The sequence below is a fragment of the Psammomys obesus genome, unplaced genomic scaffold (assembly GCF_907164565.1).
Source record: "Psammomys obesus unplaced genomic scaffold, mPsaObe1.curated_primary_1811, whole genome shotgun sequence".
NCBI lineage: Eukaryota > Metazoa > Chordata > Mammalia > Rodentia > Muridae > Psammomys > Psammomys obesus.
Window position 1 is genome coordinate 1,453,550 of NW_026596406.1, and position 17,433 is coordinate 1,470,982.

General features: G+C 43.0%; 1 protein-coding gene across 2 annotated transcripts in view; it reads right to left on the bottom strand.

The window, feature by feature from the left end:
• Window positions 1-6,528: 6,528 nt before the first annotated feature.
• Window positions 6,529-17,433, bottom strand: part of Gtf2h1 (general transcription factor IIH subunit 1) — a 27,772-nt gene continuing 16,867 nt past the window's right edge. Inside the window, exons 8-15 of one of the 2 annotated variants that reach the window (XM_055597672.1) lie at window positions 17,176-17,303; window positions 16,974-17,061; window positions 16,116-16,204; window positions 14,548-14,665; window positions 13,419-13,509; window positions 12,936-13,051; window positions 9,767-9,859; window positions 6,529-7,483 (exon numbers count right to left, since the gene is read on the bottom strand). In XM_055597672.1, coding sequence (XP_055453647.1) covers window positions 7,397-7,483; window positions 9,767-9,859; window positions 12,936-13,051; window positions 13,419-13,509; window positions 14,548-14,665; window positions 16,116-16,204; window positions 16,974-17,061; window positions 17,176-17,303 — 810 coding nt within the window. In that variant the 3' untranslated portion in view covers window positions 6,529-7,396. Of the gene's footprint in view, window positions 7,484-9,766; window positions 9,860-12,886; window positions 13,052-13,418; window positions 13,510-14,547; window positions 14,666-16,115; window positions 16,205-16,973; window positions 17,062-17,175; window positions 17,304-17,433 lie in introns of those variants that run through there. The other variant, XM_055597674.1, reaches the window with a different exon arrangement.

The window sequence follows — 17,433 nt, forward strand, 5'->3', positions numbered from 1 at the left end:
AACTCTTCCTAGCATCTTCTCTCTTGGGAACACCTTACAATTGTCTTATGGGCCTTGGCTTGGGTCATGTAGTTGCTCTGTGCAGGCCACACCTCCATTCAATTGTCCCCTTAGTAATCCCCTCAAATTAAGCAATGTAAAGGTGTTAGGGCCCTTCTATTATTTTACAGAATGAAAGTGCACGTGCTGCTAATTACTGAAAAAGTCCAGGCCTGTAAATCCAGCACGGAGGAAGGCAGAGGCAGGTGGATCTCAAGTTCAAGGCCAGCCTGATCTACAGAGAAAGAGTTCCAGGACAGCCAGGGCTACACAGAGAAACCCTGTATAGAAAAAAAACGGGGAGGGAGGGAGGGAGGGAGGGAAGGAAGAAGGAAGAGAGGGAGGGAGGGAAGGAGGGAGGAAGGGAGGGAAGGAGAGAGGGAGGGAGGGAGGGAGAGAAGGAGGGAGGGAAGGAAGGAGGGAGAGAGGGAGGGAGAAAAGGAGGGAAGAAGGGAAGGAGGGAGGGAGGGAGGGAAGGAGGGAAAGAGGGAGGGAGGGAGGAAGGGAGGGAGGGAGAAAGGAAGGAAGGAAGGAAGGAAGGAAGGAAGGAAGGAAGGCAGGCAGGCAGGCAGGCACAAGGGGAAAGTGGGTTTTAAGAGCAGAACCAGTTCAGAACCAGCTGCCATGGTAGTCAGGCTGCAGTGGCTGACTGTGAAGAGATAAGGAGTGTGTGTGGGCAAGTAGGTCAGCAGACATGATGTTTTCACGTGTGCCTTTTGGCCCTTTGACCTTTTAAATTATGCACATGTATAGCTTTGCAAAGAAATTAAGCTTGCAGGGGAGGAGGGAGGGAACTAGAGGGGGGGGGATACAAAGTAAATAAAGTGTAATTAAAAATAAAATTTAAAAAAAGGAAAAAAAATGAAAGAAATTAAGCTTGCCACCAAAGCTGCCACCATACTAAGCAGAGCTAATATGCTTTGGCCTGGAGCCTAGAGATGGTAAGTAATAACTAATAAACAACAGGACACAGATGGACCTCTCATGGGGCCAGACACCAATCTCCAGGCTTCATATTAGCTCATTTAATCTTCACAGTAAATCTGTGAGTAATGCTATCATGGCCATTTCACAAATAAAGGTATGAAAACACTGTCAGTTGAAGTATTGTTACACCCGTGGGTGCCAGCTCTGGGACCTGAACCCAGGCACTTGAACCCTACAGTTTGTTAAAACTATTCTTTTAATGCTAGACTTTTATTAATCTACCCATGGGAAAATGGAAAACTGCTTGTTCTGCAAGATACTCCTTGCCTGCATTACTGTTTTCCTAAAGCCCCGTCTCAGGGCATGTGTGCTGAAGTCTGCAGTGAGGCAGGCCTAGTGGCGCGCGCTTTTAATCCCAGCACTCAGGGAGACATAGGCAGGTGGATCACTATGAGACCAGGCCAGCATGGTCTACAAAGAGAGTCCAGGACAGACAGCCAAGACTACAGAGAGAAATATCATCTCAAAAAAACCAAAACCAAACAAACGGAGAGACAAACAGAGAGAATAGCCTTCTGGCCCCACTCAACAGTGTCCACGTGGATCTCCTGTTAACATCGTATTTTCACCCCCATCATTGCTGAGGAGTGAGGCCTCCAGTCATGCAGGCAAGCACTCCACCCAAGCTACATTCCCAGTGTCAGCTGTCTTAGACAGGCTCTTCTCCCATGAGGCTCCTGGGGTGAACGATGAGTTCACTGCGCTAAGGTCCTGTCTGTCAGAGACTATCAGACTGTTTTTGTAGGTGAAAAAACACAGGTGTGGGCAGGCTTGAAGGCACACCTTTAATTCCAACCTTCAGCAGGCAGAGCAGGACAGCCAGGGCTGTTATACAAAGAAACCATGTCTTGAAAAACCAAAGGGGAAAAAAAATGAGTTATACTTTTTTTTTTTTTTGAGACAGTCTCCTGTAATCCAGGCTGCCCCTAACGTACTATGTTACACAGTGTCTGAGTTTGCATTTCTATTGCTGTGAGAAAGCATCATGACCAAAAACAACTAAGTAAGAAATGTACGCCAGGCAGGAGCTCAAGTACAGACAGAATCTGGAGGCAAGAACTGAAGCAGAGGCCTTGGAGGAGTGCTACCTACTGGCTTGTTCAGCCTGCTTTCCTATAGCAACCAGGACCACCGAGGGGTGGCGACCACTGACAGAGCGAGATGGGCCCTCCACCATCATCAGGAAAGAAAATTCACCACAGGGTGGCCACAGGCCCATATGGTAGAGAGGTTTTCTTAACTGAGGTTCCGTCTTCCAAAATGAACCTGGCTTGTGTCAAGCTGACATAAATAAAAATTAGCCGGCACACAAAGGATGGCCTTGAACGCCTGATTCCCCTGCCCATCTCTCTCCACTGGGGTTACAAGCATACGCCACCACATCCACTACTTTTTAAAGGTTTTTTAACTGAACATGACTGGGCAGTGACAACCATTTCACAGCTCTGTTCCTTACTTAGAGAGGAAGACATTTGAGAGTACTGGAGGCCCTTGAAGTCTACTGACATCTAATGAAGCTTAAGTGACAGCTGATCAGAAGGCAAGTTCATGGAAGTTACACCGCCATGTAGGTAAGCCTTGTTTGGTTTGCTCACACTTCCTGTACTTGGTTTTCAATTTTGCTATTTATTCCTGTGACAAGAAGTAAGGAAAGTTTAACACAGAATTTATCTGTACTTCCAACTTCATCCACTCCCAAGGAGCAGCAGGGCCTGGTGGCCAGAGCGACAATTCATGTGTGCTGCTTTGAGAGGGTGGGAGGAGTTCTTGTTTTTAAAGACAAGGTATTGCCATATGGCCCTGGACAGCCCAGCACTCAAGAGAAAGGCCAGGCTGGCCTAAAACTTGCAGTGTTCCTTCTGCCTCGCCTCCCTAGAGCTAGCATTACAGGTATGCCACCCTGCCTGGCAAGGTTCTGGGTCTGGGCCCTATGTATTAGGTGAAAGGGTGTACTAAAACAAAGGTTTTGACTGTGAGGTTTGAGAACCACTAGATGGCAAGGCTCCTGGTCCCTTCAGCGACTTTAATCTACTGCCAAATAGGGAAGTGGATTACACACGGGGCTAATCACTCCTTAATCAGGTTAAGGCAGTGCCCCAGCTCTGGACAGTTTAAGGGCTGAAAATAACTAACCCTGCCCTGGCCTCCAGAACTCAAACAGCTGAGTCTTGAGCAAGCTAAACTGGGAAAGGGCAGAGGTAACTGAGGAATCCCAGGCAAGACCTGACACAGGAGACAGCGGACCTAAGTTTAAATCGGCCAGCTTTCCATCCTGGCTCTGATGGATGCAGCACGGCAGGGTGCTTCCCGGGTAACCAGAGACCCATTACCTTTCTAGCTTCCAACATTCTGCTGTTTCAGACTGAAGGAAGTACCACAAGGTCACGTAGTGTGACTTTACACTAACCCTACCAACCTTACCAGCTTCTCTGCACAAGGCAAGACATGCTTTTCCAACTATTGCAACTTGCAGCTCACGGGCTCAACTGACTTTAACGTATTTTAGAGAATGAAAAGCCAGGGTGCAATAGCCTGTCACAGAAACCTCACCTAAGTGCCTGAAGGTGGCTTTGTACTCCAGGGTTAATCCCAACTGTGCTTCTGGTCAGTTACTTGGTTAAGACTTTCTTTTCTTTTTTTTTCTGAGACAGGTTTCTCTATGTAGCCTTGGCTTTCCTGGAACTCACTCTGTAGATGGCCTCGAACACACAGAATTCCACACCTGCCTCTGCCTCCCTGAGTGCTGGGACTATAGTTTATGTGCCACTGTGCCTGGCTTTCCAAATCACTTCTAATCTATAGAATGATCTTCAGTACCCTCTGTTTCACTGGCTGCTTTGAAGGAAGTGATATGACAGTTATGAGTTCCGGATAGGGTTGGTTTATGACAGTCCTGTCATTAGTAGCTGCCATTACCATCCAGAATTTGGGTGGGGTGGGCGAGGTGATACTAGGTTTTACAATGGTTAAGGTTTTTTTTAATTACTTAAGAATTTTATCACTGTGTTGCCTGCATTATGTATGTGCACCACATACAGTGCCCACAGAGATCAGAAGAGGGAGCTGGATCCCCTGGAACTGGAATTACGAATGAACTGTGTGGGTGCTGGGAACTAAACCCGAGTCCTCTACAGGAGCAACAAATGCTCTGAACTGCTCAACCATCTCGCCAGCTCCTAAAGTTCATAATTTTTTTTTTTTTTTTATGCCAGGCAACGATGATGGTGCAATGCCTTTAATCCAAGCACCTGAGAGGCAGAGGCATGTGGAGCTCTGTGAGTTCAAGGCCAGCTTGATCTACATAGCAAGTTCCAGGACAGCCAGGATTATTATGGAGAAACCCTGTCTTGAAAACAAAACAACAGAACTTATTATTGAGACAGGGTCTATGTAGCCCTGCTTATCCTGCAACTTACTAAGACCAGGCTGACCTCAGACTCAGAGATATGCTGATTGAGTGCTCAGAACTGAACTCAGCTCCTCTGGAAGAACATTTTATGTTCTAGCTGCTGGAGCCATATCTCCGGTCCCTAAGTTTGTTTTAAAAGGATCCCCAAACCAAACTATTTCAAGTATAGATAGACATAAAATAGAACTACCTCTCACGATGACTTCAAACTCCTGAGACACAGTCACATATGTGCATTTTTTGAAGACAGAGTCTCCAGTAGCCCTTGAACTTTCTATGTAGCTAGGGAAGACCTTGAATTTCTGTCTCTTGCGTCCATCCGGTCAAGTGCTTATATCATATGGCATTACCATGCCTGGAGTATCTTTCTTACGACAGTGGCACTTGGGATTAAGTCAGGAGGGTGTTGTGTAGCTAAGCTACATCCCCAGCCCCTGCTGACCCTCTTCCACTCTGCATACAGTGCTCCACTTTCTCACCTTTCCAGTCCCAATTACTCCAAAGCTTCCCTGCCTGCCAGACTTTATTTAAATTACTACCAATTAATGAAACAACTTTATACTTGAAACTTCCAGCTGTACATGCAGCTTGCAATCAGAATTAAAGCTCTTTATCCAAGCTAGATATGGTAGCTCAGGTTGGTAACCCCAACACTCAAGAGGCAGAGAGGATACTGTAAATTCAAGTTCTCCTGTTCTACACAGTGAGTTACATACAGATTGGCAGAAACTATATAGTAAGACTGTTTCAAAAAGAACAATCAGCCCCACCCTATAACGCTTTGCAGGCTCTGCTAAATCCAAGTCTCCAATTTTAACATTTTTTCCCCTTGTTCCCCTAGCAGTTGGGAGTCTTTCAAAGTTCGACCATGTTCCTCCCTAGAACAAATGACTTTCTTTATAAAGCCTTAACCTCCAAGGCTTAGCTAGGATGTCATGCGTTTTACTGTGCAGCTCAGACAGGCCCAGTCTCTGGATCATCCTTTTTCTACACTGAGTGCTGGGATTACAGAAACATTCTATCATGTATTACAAAAAATTTAATGTGTCTATCCCAGTTTCCTAGCACCTCTTTCCTTCCTCAAGCTCCTTTATGAGAATCATTTCATCTTTCTTGTTACCAGGGTAGCTGGCCTCGAACCCAGAGATCCACCTAGAGACGACTGGGTTTAAAGGTGTGTGCCACTGGGGCTGGAGAGATGGCTCAGTAGTTAAGAGCACTGGCTGCTCTTCTACCCGGATTCAATTCCCAGAACCCACACAGCAACTCAGTTGTCTATAACTCCAGTTCCAGGATAACTAACTCCCTCCCCCAAAATATACAACAAACAGGCATAACTCAATGTACATAAAAACAACAAAGTAAAGAAGATAGACCCATCGCTGTTATCATTTCTTAATGTAACACTCCAGTTTTGCTTATGCCTGTTTATACCAACAGTAGTCCTTTTTCATTTCAAACTTTTAAATTTTGCTTTACTGCTGCTATTACTCTAAATAGCTGTGTTAGAAACACATCTGAAAAGCACGCTGTGAAGGTATGAAGTGTTAGGGCCTCTCTCCCTTTTACTAGTTCAGAGCCCTACAGAGGACATGGTCTACTGTAACATGCTATTAGAAAAACCAGCTTGATAAGCTGGTGTGATGGCACAGGACTTTAGTCCCAGCACTCTGATGGCGGAGGCAGGGAGATTTCTGAATTCCACGCCAGCGTGATCTATGTAGTGAATTCCAGAATAGCCAGGACATCATAGTGAGACCATTTCAAAACAAGAAAAAAGGGAACACACCGCTTGCAAATATATTTAAAAGAAGAGGCAGTCCTTGGGCAGCACCTGAGTATGCTCAGCTTTCCTAATGGGAAACTACAAGTGATGGTTGTCCAGTTAAAGGTGCACAGCACCTATAAATACAAGTGTCTTCAGTTGTTTGCAGACAGGCAGGAGCTGACACACAAGAACAGAATAGGGCAGACTCCGGAAACAACCCAGGTGTATATTACCAATGTCAGTGTCATACTTAGGCTCCTCAGTGACCCTGCAGTCACTACCCACTCACTGAGATAGTAGCAGTCAAGACACCAAGAAGAGCAAGTATGAGAAATTTCCTTTATTTCTTCTAAACAGGTGAAAATAAGCAATTCTTATACTTCTCACTTGTAAGATTCTTAAACTCTTAAAAAAAAATGCAATTTCTTCTTTTCAAAGCACATGCTGTCTTTAAAAAATTCTCAGCAATATACATTTGCACCCAAGAAACACATGCAGCATCACTGTCGCCTGACAACACCCTGCACTAACCCACCGACTCCCGCAGGTGTGCCTTCTACTTGGTGACTGAAAGCACAGGCTTCAGTGCAACACTTATTTCCGTAGGAAACACAGGACCAGTAGTGTCTTCTGACAACTGTGTCCTGATGGCTGAGCAACAGCCCCTCTCAACCTTCTTTAAAGCACTTTTCTTTAACTGTGCTGTAGGGGACAACTAGAATTCAGTAACATTTGAGGATCCCCGTGTGGGAGGAGGGATACTTAGGGCTACCCTGTACCAGAAAATTAGGGAAAAAATTACCCAGAAAACAAAAACGAAAAACCTCAGATTTTATCAATGCACCCAGTAGGTATTTTTTTTCCTTTAAATTTTGAAAGCAGCTTAACGTGAATGAAAAGCAGTTCCTGAGTAACTGCAGTAAACAGTCTTTAAATACATATACATGTACATAAACATATATATTTGCAACTTAGCTCATTTTGGTTCTGCCTTAGTTTACCTCCCCAGAGTTAGGTGAATCCCGTCCCTTCTTTCAGTTCTCATGTGCAAGTACAATAGCATCAGCTCTGGGAGTCGGCATGCAGCAGATGTCTCCTCGGTGTGAGCATCTGCTTGTCCTCAGCCAGGTTTCCAGAGTTACTGCAGGTCAGCTTTTTTCAACCCACAAAAACCTGTGAGCACCAAGAATGCTTCACGTCTTCTTCATCAGGCGCCGTGACTGCCACGAGTGGAGCTTGTTGTAGGCTGTCTGCAGCATCTCTTCTATGTGACTTACCAGCTGAGAGACACAGGGGGAGACACAGGGGAGTAGTCAGGGAAGCTCAGGCTTCACATCCAAACCCGGCACATATATCTAAGCCAACGAGGAGCGGGATAAGCGCTCAGGCAAAGATGCAACCACACTCTGTGTGCGTAAGACAGGTGGTGGGAGCAGCGCAGGGTCCGGACAGCCACCTGCCTGACCTGGCTTGTGACAGTACTGCCTGGCCACTGCCCAGCACCAGGGTGTGAAAGCTCTCGCTGAACTCCGGGCCTGCTTCTTTTGTGCAATGAGAGCCAAACCAAAATGATTTCTCAGTTTATACACTAGTCAGCTAAGAAGGCCAGGATGGCAGTAGCAACACATTTTTTCCTGAGACACTCACTGTGGAACAGTCTGGCTTGGAACTTTTGGCAGTTTCCCTGCCCCTGTCTGAGTGCTAGGATCACAGGCACACTGCAGCAAAACCTGACTAAACTTTGTAACACTTTTCCTTTGTGAGTTTAACTCAAGTCAAAGGACCACAGTAATACTTGAGGTTAGAAAACTTGAAATGTGCTTCCTTAAAGGTGTGTGAGTGTTTCGTGGTAATTAGTCTTTTATTATTCTGGGTGGAGGGATATAGATGAGGGCAGGGGGTGGTGTTTCTAAATCGTTTTAGCAGGTCAGTGTTTTTGGTCTAGATCAGGGAGATTTAAGTATGCCCCCACCCCAATTAGACATGTAAGGCACTGGACATGGAGAACACTTGCCTTGAATGTATAAACTGCAGATTCAATCTTCAGCAACCCTCAACCCTAGTTCCTTTTCTCAGGGGAGGATAGGTCTGCCATTCTTTGTCTGGAAAAAGTAGCAATTTTTCTTTCTGCTTGACAGGTAGCAGTGGCTTTATAGTACCAATGAGATGCGTTCCACATACTAGTATATGGCTGTACATGGCCTGAGAATCCTCAGCACAGTGCTGCAAACAGTTAAGTGAGGCGGCACAGGGGGCAGAGACCCTGCTTAGTGTTCTTGTATAGTAAGAGACACTCAAGGCTCACCAGAAAAAATCATAAGTGAAGATTTTGCAGCTTTCAGATTTCGCAAAACCCCATTTCTAATCATCCTAGTCATTGAAATGCTGGATGCCATGTTTGCATATACTCTTTCTCACCAAGTCAGTATCTCTTGAAGAAATCTCTTTGACGTTTGCTCTAGTTTTGCTTGGAATCAATACCAAAGACCTTGTGCAAAGCGATGCCGCTTCATCACGGGCCTTTACCGCTGTAAAGCACCATCCAGGAAGAGCTCAGTTTCCTGTCATTAATAATTTACCTGTCTTTCACTGCCAGGTTTGTGAATGACACTCACATTTTCCAAATTAGTAACATATTTTTAGGACTACATCCTTGGTAAATCTATCAAGAGAAACAAGGGCTGGAGAGACTGCACCTGGGACCTCGTCCAACAATCTGAGTTTGACCTTTACATCCCACTCATTTTGGAAGGAAAAATGACTCCTACAAGTAGTCTTCTTAGTGTGGCACACACACACACCTCTGTCCTGCCTCAACACACTACATAACAGAAAACAGAAAACACTGGGATGATTCTGATAAATACGGGTAGGAGGCAATGGTGTGTAGCTGGATGGGACACTCAGGACATTTGCACTAAATGGCAAGTATTTCTGTTTTAAGACAGGGTCTCACTATGTAGTTCTGGCTAGTGGAGTGAGAATTCTGTATTTTTGTTTCTTTAAAAAAAAAAAAGAACACAAATACTTTAAGAATGTTTTCTTTTTAATTCCAGCTGTGCGGATATGGAGGTTTGCAGCATCTGACTATGATTTATGTAGTGCTCTAGCAGAGGCATGGTTTTGCCAGCTGCAGATAGTTTCTGCGACTGTGTGACATTTGGATTTCTGGTAACTTTTTCCAGGGCCTGAGAGGCAGAATGGGTGTGGTTGGGTGTGGTTGTTTAGGGGGGTTGGCTGCATTTGTTAGTAGTTGTGCTTAAAAAAAAAAACAAGAAAGAAATTAGATTCAGTAATCTCTATTTCTCTCTCCCCCTTCTATCCTTCTTTCATTAATGATTAGGGAGTAAAACTGGGGGATAAAGGGTGGGAAAAAGAACCCACAAAATGGCAAAGGCCAGCTATAAGAGTAGTAAATACACTTTATACACTGTTTTGAACGCATGGCACATTTACAAATTAAAAATAGTATACTGAGCAAAGAAATGAACAATGTACTCATATATATGAAAGCAAAGTTAATTACATCATTCAATACAAAGAGGCAGAAAATTAGGACCTACATTTGTGCTTAAATACTGCCTCCGAATCTTTTCTTGGAATGGGCAGAGCTTTGTAACTTGGAACCGTTCCAAATTACTCTTCATTTTCACTACCTAAAAAAGATGAGAAACAACAAATTACAGAGAAATTGCAAAGAATCTGTAGGAACCAAGAGAAGAATACTATCTTCTTTCTAAGAAGGTGAGGTTGTTAAAGAAAACCATGTATATTCTTTTATTTTGGTTTTTCGAGGCAGGATTTCTCTGCATAACCTTGACATCTGGAACTCACTCTGTAGACCAGGCTGATCTCAAATTCAGAGATCCACCTGTCTCTGCCTCCTGAGTGCTGAGATCAAAGGCATGCGCCACTATCACCCAATAATCCATGTATATTTCATAAGTCATAAATCATCTTTAACAACAAAGCTTATAATTCATATCTCACATATGTAATCACGTGAGCATAAATATCTGCAAAGAAGCAGATCATACCATTTTAAAATTTCTCTTCATTTAATATGAACATCTTTTATTCAGTAAATACTTATCTCAGTCATGGTTTTAAATGGCTACTTAGTGTTTGTGTGAAAAAAAAAATCACATGCTTTCTCACTCAATTCTCCTTAGGTATTGGAGCCCCTTCTATTTTAGTCTTATATGGTGGCATAGGAACATTTCTCTAGCTAAACATTCATACACATTATAATGTCCTTAATGTAAATCTTTATTATTTATCTCCTTTTTGTTGTTTTGGTTTTTTGAAACAGGGTTTCTGTGTAGCCTTTGCTGTTCTGGACTCCTATACATATGAGTGTTTTGTCTGCATGTTTGCACACTATACTATGTTTTTGCCATGTACCCTCAGAGAAAGATTATCTACTGGAACTGCAATCACAGATCAACTGCTCTTAACTCTCTGTCCCAACTTTAGGATAATTCTCTCCCAACCCCCTGACAAGGTTTCTATATAACCCTGGCTGTCCTGTAACTCATTCTGCAGACTAGACTGGCCTTGAATTTAGAGATCTGCCAGCCTCCAAAGTGATCGGCTTAAAGGCATATGCCACCATTGCCTGTCACTTTACGGCAAAATTTTAAACAATTCTAAGTGAAAGAATGTTTACAATTATGGAAAAGACTCTCCTCTTAGTAACTCGGCATTAGTGATCATTCTGAGTGTTATATTTAGTAAATTGTCGGGTAAAAATGTTCTTTAACTGCAATCTGAGTGAGTCTGAGCTGCCTGGGCCCACTTTGCCTCCTTGTAAGGGAGAAAGCCCAGGGTCTTGCACATGGCTTGCATTGCCACTGAACTAAGTTGTCAGCCCTCTTCTTTCCCCACCCACTGTGGTGGTGCAGGAGTCAAATTCAGGGCTTCACACCCACTACACAAGGGCTGTAGGTGTTCTTTTTTCTTTTTTGTCTTTCGTTCTATCATATGGCAAATCACATTTATCGATTGTTGGTTTGATCTTTCCACCATAAATTCTAAAATCTAAACTCATGTCATCAGAGGTGTATGCCTTTAAAATCAAGACCTATGACTGAGTCATTCTGATGGCCTTAAGGTTTTAAAAATTATATTCAATTTTTTTATTAGCTTTCATTACAATTTATTCAATTTGTATCCCGGCTGTAGCTCCCTCCATTGTCCCCTTCTAATCCTGCCCTCCCTCATCTCCCCCTATGTCCCTCCCCTAGTCCACTGATAAAGGAGGTCCTCCTCCCTTTCCCTCTGACCCTAGCTAATCAGGTCTCATCAGGACTGGTTGCTTTGTCTTCCTCTGTGGCCTAACAAAGCTGTACACCCCCCCCCAGGGGGAGGTGATCAGACAGCCTGCCACTGAGTTCATGCCAGAGAAAGTCCCTGCTCCCCTTACTAGGGATCCCACTTGGAGACTTGAATCTATGGGGTATATCTGAGCCGGAGTTTTAGGTCCTCTCCATGCACTGTCCTTGTTTGAGGTATAATTCTCTTCAGGGTCCCCAGAGCCCAGTTTTTATGGCTCTGCTGGTCTCCTTTCGAAGCTCCTGATCCCTCCAAGTCTTTCTATCTCCCCTTTCTTTCATAAGATTCCCTTCACTCTGCCCTTTATTTGGTTCTGATATGCAGATTTTTATAAAAGATAAGGTCTTACTAGGTTAATTCTGGGTAACTTAAACTTCTTATGTAGATCAGGCTATCTTCAAATTCACAATTCTAGAATTAAAGGTATGCATCACCATTCCCAACTGTTGTCTGAATCTTGAACTCAAGATTTTTATCTCCTTTGCTTGAATACTTGAATTACAGCTGTGTATCCTGTCTACCTGTTACTTGTATTCTTTAGGGTCCTGGCAGTCAGGTCCTTTGCCTAATGCTTTTATTTATTAAGTAATTAATTTTTAGACAGGATCTCACTGTGAAGCTCTGGGTGACCCAGTGTCTCATGCTGGGATTAAAGGTGTGTAGTATCCACCTGACCCTTCTGCCGATTGTTTTAACAGGTTTTCTTCTTTTCCTTTTTCCCCTTTCTTTCCCCTTCCCTTCCCTTTTCTTTCCCCTCTCTTCTGCTGCTGACTGGGCCCTGGACTTCTTCCTAAACACATGCTCTAGCACCCAGCTTTACTACCTGTCCTGCCTTTTCCTTAATGTTTGCTTGAACAGCAGTTTATAGAGGATACAACAAATATTTTTTGTTAATTGTTCTTTAATAGGTAACAGGAGTTTTTATTTATTTTAAATAAAATTCATAATTCATGCTAGGACTTGGGACGAAACTTAGTGGTAAAACACTTAAGCATGCATGAGTCTCTGGAATTAACCCTAGCAATACAAAAAGATAAAAAAAATAAAAGTGCTATTTGTTGTCAGTCTTTGCGATTTTTTTCACTTTATATTTTTATTTGTGATTTTTCATTAATAAATGTATCAAATAAACAGTAATCTGTACTGAGTCTCTGTTTACCACTTATTTATGGTCTAGAGGTAGGGTGTTCTAAACTATATTCTCAGTTATGCAACATCTATGGCTCAGTTTCCTAATCTACGAAATGGGTATTATAATCAATACCTTTCCCATAAAGACACAGTGAGGCTTAAATGATGTATGAATGCTTAACAGTGATATTATCTGGCACATGGTAATGCATGTTTACCTCTCAGTCATTACCACAGTAGCTGGCTGTATTTAGAATCAGTTCTAACCTTTTCTTCTAGGAATGGTGTATTAACAGGAAAGCAAGACCAGAAATGCCGCAGAAGCTCACCAACAGCCACATACAAGTGTTTCAATTCAGACTGAATATCATTTGGCACCATCTCTGCAAAAGAAAGAAGAGGGCCTTAGGGCAACAGCTGCTCCCACAGTCCTAAAAATGAACACTTGAGGTGCTGAGTGTAGAGCTGAGCAGTGCTGAGCATGCACAGCATGCAGGAGGTCTGGGTTACAGGCCCCAAGCTCATGCCCACAAACCCACAAACCCTCAGCAAAATACCCCACTTCCCTACATGGTGGCGAGAAAGGACTCTTGTAAGTTGTTCTCTGACCTCCACATGTGCCACGGCACTGACAACTTCTGCACCCCAGCAAAGAAATTTAATAATTAAAAAAAGCCAAGCAGTACAGCCTTGGCATTTCTTTGGCACTAACTTAAGCAGAGAGAGAGGGAGAAGGTGGCTGCTACGTACGGTTTACAGCTTGTTGTGCCCCTCCTTGCATGAGTGCTCCTCCAGGTGACAAGGCTGTGATGGTGCTGCTAGCAGCACTGCTTGAGAGAACCTGAAAGGAATGGATCAGGAACTGACTTCACTCCCTCTTGGCAGTTGTCTTAACAGTAGTTTTACTCCTACGCAAGTATGTTATGTATGGCAACCAGAGTGAATAACTTCTCTTGAGGCTTGAAATGGTCTGTGTAGAAAACTCATCTAGCAGAAACACAGTAGCGCCCTTAAAAGAACCTTTACATTTTTTTTTAACCGCTACATAATGTGTGTGTGTGTGTGTGTGTGTGTGTCTGTGTTTGTGTGAGTCAATGCCACAAGTGTGCAGGTGCCTTTGGTATCTAGAGAAGGATATCAGATCCCTTGAAGCCAAGTTAAAAGTGGCGGTGAGCTACCAATTGTGGGTTCTGGGAGGCAAATGTGAGTCCTCTGAAAGAAGAGCAGCATGCATTTTTAACCTCTGAGCCACGTAATTGTCTGTCCACCTCCTAAAACTTCACTTTAAGAGATTTTAGTTTCCTTTAGTCAGCTATGCTCTGACAATATTAAATATGGGACACTGAGATACTTCAGTTTGTTTGTTAGGTTTTGGTTTTTCAAGAAAGGGTTTCTCTGTGTAGCCTTGGCTGTCTACTTGCTTTGTAGAGCAGGCTGGCCTCAAACTTGGGAGTGATCCACCTGCCTCTGCCTCCCTGAGTGCTAGGATTAAAGGTGTGCACCACCATGCTTGGCAATACTGCAGTTTGTAAAGGTGCTTGCTGGCAAGCTTGATGACCTGAGTTTAGTCCTTGGGACTCACATGGTAGACAGCACTGACTCCATGTTGTACTGTATACTTGGGGTTATACAACTGCTTTGGCTGTTTCCTAATCTATGGGTCCCAGTATTACACAGACACAATTATGGGTCCCAAGTTTACACAGACATAATTACTTACGTACAGCTCCCAGAACACTATAAATTTTCATGAAAATGGCCTCATGCAACCCAGTATAAAGACCAACATGTGTTTAGTTACACAGTTCAGTTGGCTGTGCTTGTAACCTGAGGTAGCAGCTACAAGAATTCTGGCCTTGAAATAGTGTAAGTCACCTACCTGAGTTAACTTGGGTGTGTAAGCTTCCATTTCTTGTCTAATACTTTGAAAAGAATTAATAATATCTTGACTTGTTGCATACTGTAGTGACTGAATTGGAGTAGGACCATGATAATACCTGGAGATTAGCACAGGAGACATAATTATATAGAGTAAAGGTGTTCAGTATCTCTTTCAAATATTTTATCACCAACAAAACATTCCCTTACAGGAAAAAAAATACGTGGGTGATTTAATCTCTTCCTTTAAAGTTTTATTTTTATTATTTTTAGTTTTATGTATGTTAGGTGGTGGCGGGCAGGCATGTGAACACAGATGCCTGTAGAGGCCAGATGCTGGATCCCCTGGAGCTGGAGTCACAGATGGCTGTGACCAATTGCTGTGGGTGTTGGAAATTAAACTGGTGTTGGTATAATGCTCTTGGGACTGTGTAGTTTACCCTTGTTCATTCAAATACTGATTTTTCTACCCCACTATGTGGTTTTAATCCCCGATACTGCACTGTGATGTTTACTCTAAGTATCTCCTTTCTCAACTTTCTGTAAACATGCCACCATTTGTTCTCCGTATTGTCAATAAAAGATAACCAGACAATGCCAGACAAGACAGAGAATAGGGTAGGACATCCTAGTCTGGTGTGGGAAGGAGAAGGGACAGGAAGTTTAGGATAGATCCATGAGGATAATACCAGGAAACACTAGAAGAAATGAACTGTATCTAGGATATGATTAAAAAGCAAGCGTAATGTGTGAAAATCTGAGTAGAAAAAGCTCTACTAGCTTGGTTTAGGATGAGAATTACTGCACAGTGCTCTAGGCTAATAAGTCCTAGTCTTTCTGTGTGGTTATTGGGGTTTATAGTTGGTTAGGGAGCAACCGCTGCTCTACTAAAATATAAATCAATATTAATAATCTTTTAACAAACAGAGGTCCTCTGCAAGAGCAAGGTGAGTTCTTTACCACTGAGCTACTTCTCCAGCCCTTATAATTTCTATAAAAAGGAGTAAGAAACTAATATGAAAATCCAAAATCTGAGCATGTGAGACGGCTCAGTGGGTAAAGGTATCCACTGCTAAAGATGACCTGAGTTGGGGCCTACGTGGAAGGGGAGACCTGACCCCAAGCTGGCCTGACTTCTACACTTGCTGTGACATATGGACATTTCCTGTGTAGTAAATATTAGTTTTCTTGACCTAATAAATTAGGATGCATTCCAGGTTTGTATAAAGTTACTTTATTTTTTAAAGATTGATTTTATGCTTGTTATGCCTGTATGTATATCTGCACTTTATGGGTGCCTGGTGCCAGAAGAGAGTTGGATCCCCTGGAACTGGAGTTCTGAATGAGTCTTATTAGCCAAGGGAAGCCTTCAATTTGCTGTACGGCTGAGGATATCCTTGAACTAGTGGTGCTCCTCCTACTTCTTTCTTCCTCCCGCTGAGGTCACAAAGCAAACTTTTAAAGAAAATTGTATATTGTGCTTTTCTGGCAACAAACTGACTTTAGACTTGCAGAGTCCGTTCTGCACTGACTGCTGTGTAAGTGTTCGCTTCCACCAGCCAAACTGACCTGTCTGACTTTTTGAGATTCAGTGCAATCGTTTTCACGGAATTGTTGTTTCCCAAGTCTTCATATTCAATGGATTCCTGTAACTTCGCCTGTTAATTATTGACATGATATTTTTGTCAGAAACTGAAATTTCACAGAGTATGAAAAATAAAGCCTTTCTATCGTGAGCAAGTACCTTTTAATCGGTTAAGACAGTATTCTCACCAATACCCAACATGAAGTAGTATATATATACACACATACAAATATATACGAGACAGGGTTTCTCTGTGTAGCCCTGGCTGTCCTGGATCGCTCTGTAGACCAGGATGGTCTTGAACTCAGAGAGGGACCTGCCTCCGCTTCCTGAGTGCTGCAATAAAAGGCATGAGCCACCACAGTTGTTTTTTTTGGTTTGTTTGTTTGGTTTTTGTTTTTTAAATGTGTATGAGTAGCAGTCTATGAGACATAGGCCTTTGATCCTTCTATCTCTGTCTGCTAATCTGATGCTGTGAGCTGTTCTTGAATACAGGCATTCTCCGTTTTGAATTGGGCCACAGATACGCCTTGACAAGCAGAAAACATTGTAAGTTGAAAATGTATTTAAAATGTATTTAAAACTTTAAACTGTATTTAAAGTTATCACAAAAGTAAGTAACTGTAATGAGGCTCACCTGTATGTCCTTACTATTTTTTATAAATTTTCTTTTGGGTGCTGAGGAATTGAATCCAGCACTCCCTGAATCTTCACTACGCTCTTTACCACTAAGCTTTACCCCAGCCCTACTAATTCTAACAAAGTTACAATGGCTGCATAGACCTCCTCTGTAGATACCTAGAGATATGCAATCCCCAAATGGCCTCACTTGATGCCCATACCCTTTTGACTGCTGGTTGAAAGCAATCTGCATCTCCGGAATTTCCATCCACACTGCTGGGCTCACCATTCTGTCCATTTTGTGCTTGTCTTAAAAAGCAATGGAAAAACAAGCTCATGTCAAAATCGCTGAACTGGACACCACCATCCCTTCACCTGGTTATCCTGAAAAGGTCAGTGACAATTTCTACATGTATACTTAACTGTTTCCTGAGACCAGCAGCCAGGACCATGGCACTGTGGTGGTTAAACCTTTTAATGATGGCAGCATTACTATTCTCCTTTATGGATTTGGAATTGGAAGTAGACGGCACAGAGGAAATCCCATAGCCCTGTGAGAAACAATTCAGTATGCATCAAAATGAAATACATAATTGGACAGCTAGCTATGGAACACACACTTGTAACTCCAGGTACTGGGCATGGAAACAGGTGAAACCCTGGGCTTGCCTGCCTTTCAGC